This window comes from Cyprinodon variegatus, unplaced genomic scaffold (assembly GCF_000732505.1).
Source record: "Cyprinodon variegatus isolate N-32 unplaced genomic scaffold, C_variegatus-1.0 Scaffold514, whole genome shotgun sequence".
In the NCBI taxonomy this organism is placed as follows: domain Eukaryota; kingdom Metazoa; phylum Chordata; class Actinopteri; order Cyprinodontiformes; family Cyprinodontidae; genus Cyprinodon; species Cyprinodon variegatus.
The window spans coordinates 502514-506822 of record NW_015150967.1 but is presented as its reverse complement, the minus strand read 5'-3'; the positions used below and the strand labels follow the sequence as shown (position 1 = coordinate 506822).

Below are 4309 nucleotides of genomic sequence, written 5' to 3'. Positions count from 1 at the left end.
GCTGAACAATTCTGGTAATCCTTTTACAGTTATGTCTATTTTTATACAGTGTACTAAAAATGGTAATAAATATTCAATTTATCCTATAGCTACAACATGAACTAAGGAACAGAATCTAAGATGTAATATTGAAAAGGATCTGCCTCAAGGTTACCAAGTAGATAATGGCATCAAAACTGTATTAGTTATCAAACAACATTTAGCTTTTTTTTTTTTTCTACAATTATATAAAACTGAACATGGTTATCAGTTTATGGTTCTGCTTGGATCAGGATCTACTTTCATAGATCAGTACTCCTAAAATATATTTTCCTTTTCAGTCAACATTTTGGTTGATCTAATAAGCTTAACAAAAAAAAAAGATTGACCAGCTTGATTTTATTAATAGTACAACTCAGAAGATCATCCAGAATTGCTAGAATATTGTAGAAATACTTGTAATCTACTGAGTACCAGATACAATTTAAATGTCATCACATCTGAAAACATCAGAAATCAAATTTGTTTGCAATTCTCTGCGCTTATCAAGGGCAAACAGGAGGTATAAACACTGAATATTTTTGTCTTCTCTGCACACTATCATTTCTACTTTTTTTTTCCTAGACTACATACGCATAAATTCTTGCATCATAAAAGAGGTTTACATGTACATGGCAATGAAAGTAGTGAAACTTAAATAAGGCAACAGTCCCTACTATAAATTAACCTACCATAACTTCGACTTCAAAAGCATTATGGCTTTTAAAGCACATGTGAGATCAGCTAAAGTTCTGCATTCCATTTGCCTCAGAAGATGGATATGTAAATGACATCGAGTTTTTGTTGCACGGTCAGAAAACAGCCCTTTGCTGATTGCTATTGTGCCGTCTGCTGCTATCAAAGGCTAAACATCTTTTTCTCAAATTTGTATAGATTCAAACATGAAATGAACATAGAAATCATAGAAATGCATTGAAAATATTTAGGGCCTCTGGCTGCTGACCAATCAGACACAAACCATTGCATTGTAGTTGTTCTGTGAATAGCTACCTACTCAAAGCTTGTTCTTAAAAAAAGCCTTTGATGTGAAAGCAGTCATTGTTGAAAAAAAAAAGCACATGAAGTTACTTATTTTCAGGCTCAGTGAGGCGTACCAGGCCATTTACACTGAAACTGTCATTCCTATAACATGTCGATGTATGCTTGCAGTTTATTCAGGTTGTTATTTAGGTTTTATTCAGACTGGAAGAGAAAGTGAAAGCAAAATAGAGCTCAATTAAGCAGATTAAGAGTCTCTATTTCACCCTTAAATTGGATTCAAAACTGTTGCCAGCTTTCTTGAAATCTCGGACTTGAGGTGAATAAGTATGAATCCTTTTAAATGCAGACATATTTGTTTTACGCTATCAATGCCAACATCTTTACTCACCAAAGAGATGCTAACTGCAGCTTAAAAGTACTGACAACTAATTTAGTCTTTGTTAAAAATGTTTAAAAACTAATACAATGCATAATGATTGTAAATCATCTTATATTTTTTTAAAGCAATAGATTTTATCTAAACCAGATCCAGTTAGGTTGTGAGGATGCCAAAATTAAAGGATTTTCTCTCTATATAGATCAATTTAAAGAATCATTCCGTTTTTTTGAAATTCTTATATTTATCTTCTAGATACTTGAGATCAAGGGAAAAAATGAAATTATTTCATACATATTTTTTTCCAGATTTATCTGGACTTGTAAAACGGGTAAAATCCAATTCCTTAGGTTTAGGCAGCACAGGACCCTTTCAAATGAAGGCAGTCTGTATTAAATACTCTATTCCTGCCAATTTGACTAGATTTCATAAACGGCTTTCACACCTCAGGCTTTGTCAAGACAGAATAGATGCATCAGTTACTGAGCCATTCAATTTTACTGACTTTAAACTGAAACAAATTCTGACTTTTGAGTATAAATAGAATGCATCAAACACATCACACTTACAGGTGAAAGACGAACAAAAATGTGAAGAAAGAAGAAACGAATGTGATGGTGGGTGAAAAACAGCTGAGTTTATAAAGTATGTGGATGCTGGCTGTAGTACAAAAGGCTTACAAAAATGACACAAACGCAAGGCGTGCTCACACCAGCTGACACAGTGAATAACAAGAAGTAACGTGAAGGTGGTTGTTGAATAACATATCTTAAGGTGCTTTAACAATAGTTTTTGCTGTCAGTGTCCATTCTTTGTGAAATGTTAAATGGGGAAAATAAGTGAAACAACAAAAACAAATAGGTGGTGTTCACTTAACATGACAGCTTATCTAGGATGATAAATGGCAAATCTTCCAAATAATATGCACACATGAACAGTGATACACTACTTACTCACTCTGACAGCAATACATAAATTACCTCACCTCGCATCGTCAAATTCCACATTGGAAATGTGTGATAATTCATTACATTCCAGATAACAACAACCTAACAGCTCAATGATCATTGAAAATAAAACCTTGCCTCAAAACACTAGATTTAAAAAAAAATTCTAAAAAAAAAGACAATGACATGTTCATCTCATAACAATTTGATAAACAGTTTGTCCTCTTGATAAATACCTAAAAAAGGTAAACAACCTTTCCGCAAACATTTTCAAGGCGACTGTCTCCTGACGTGCTGCAGTCAAACAAATCTCTAGTGTCATTAATCTGAAGGAAAAAAAAGAAAAGAGACATGCTTGTGTAGAGATACTGTTAAAGTGCATCAACCATAAAGTGAAAAAACTTTTGAACAAAAACAATATTTTGAAAAAGTTTTGCAAAAATGTTGCATTGTAAATACGAAATCATCAGGGAGAATTTTCTCTATTCACCTGCAGCACCTGAAATAAATGACTGATGATTTACACGTAACTAATGTGATATTTGAATGGCCTATCATAAATGTTATGGAGCATAACTAACACAATACTGCTTTTTCAACACTTTCTGAACTTTATTTTCTTAAGGATTTCTTAAACTGAACACTGCCTAACTGCATCTTAAAGAGTTAAAATATCAGACTACAGAGGTGATCTTGGTAACTTACTGCCTGGAAAACAGCTAACATATAAAGGAAAGTATTTTTTGCCGCCCTTGAATATCCTTTTTTCTCATCGCCAAGGAGCAGACATTTTTGAGTTCTCCAAAATAGAAAAATAATAGTAAAAAGAGAAGATTAAAAAAACAGCATCTTGTCAAAGTCTTTCATTAAAGATGGCTAGTTTGAGCTAAGGTTCTGTCTGTGTAAAGCTGAAAGCCTCAAAGGGATGCAAATCTTTAAGTGTGCTGCAGCCTCAGGTTTTTGCTGGCGTCCTGTGAGCGCTGTGCTGACGGCGATGAACGTGTTGCAGAAAGGGGCGGGGCCATAAAGCTCTCTTGAATCATCCTTATAGCTGCTTCACGTAGTTTCCCGGGAAGGTTCCAAACAGCTTGTTCCTTCGAGACGTCCCTTTACAAACATCAAGAAAAGGAGTCAGTCAGGCCTAAAAAACACTGGCTGTAACAGAAGTAGACTGGAAACTAGACACCTAAATGTCCTCTAATGAGGCAGTCTTTTTGTGAGCTGGAAAATATAAGCTGATTTTAGCAGCAGTAGGATCCGTTTGAAGAAGCAGCAAGGATTTCTGACAGGTAAACATACAGTATTAGGTTTCAATGAGGTTTAAGTGTAGTACTAGATTGTGGAAATTAGTACCTATTTTTGTTTTTATTTTAATTTATATTTGAAACATTTTTCTAGTTTAAAAGTCAACCAAGTCAAATAAGAAATTAAACTTATGTGTTTTATAACTGGGATCAATCTGTAATGTGTGTACCTTGAATCTTTCAGCATGATTAAACTGAATTGAGTTTTTGTAAAGAGAATAAGACATCCTGTTTTGTTATTCAGGGCTTTAAAAATAAACTCATATGGATAATGGGCGCATAGGGATGGCCTGGGGTCTCTTTAGTTACCCCCAACCCCATTGCTTATGTGCTCTTTGCCGGTTGGATATATAGCTTTGGAACGGCTGCTCCTATACTTCATCAAGGACCTGCCTATGCACTGTCTGCATGGCTGCACAAAGTTGATGCCTACTGTCTGTCTGCCTGGGAGTCGAGTTCATCTCTCCTTTGCTGCTCTTGGGAGCTGAATGTTGCAGGCCCTCTATCATTAATAGCTGAACTTATTCAGGTATTTCATATGTTTACTAAAAAGCACATTCCATAATACTTACTCAAGCAAAATTAGGCCATACTTTTACTGTTAGATTTTATTCTTAGCTTCCACTTCATGAAGAGTGTGGTTATAAACCTGCAAGTGGAGG

At 34.9% G+C, this 4309-nt stretch overlaps 1 protein-coding gene across 15 annotated transcripts in view; it reads right to left on the bottom strand.

Moving 5' to 3' along the window:
* Window positions 1-371: 371 nt before the first annotated feature.
* Window positions 372-4309, bottom strand: part of sorbs2 (sorbin and SH3 domain containing 2) — a 66734-nt gene continuing 62796 nt past the window's right edge. For all 15 annotated transcript variants that reach the window (XM_015390816.1, XM_015390829.1, XM_015390817.1 and 12 more), the window contains one exon: window positions 372-3450. In XM_015390816.1, coding sequence (XP_015246302.1) covers window positions 3389-3450 — 62 coding nt within the window. In that variant the 3' untranslated portion in view covers window positions 372-3388. The remainder of the gene's footprint in view (window positions 3451-4309) is intronic.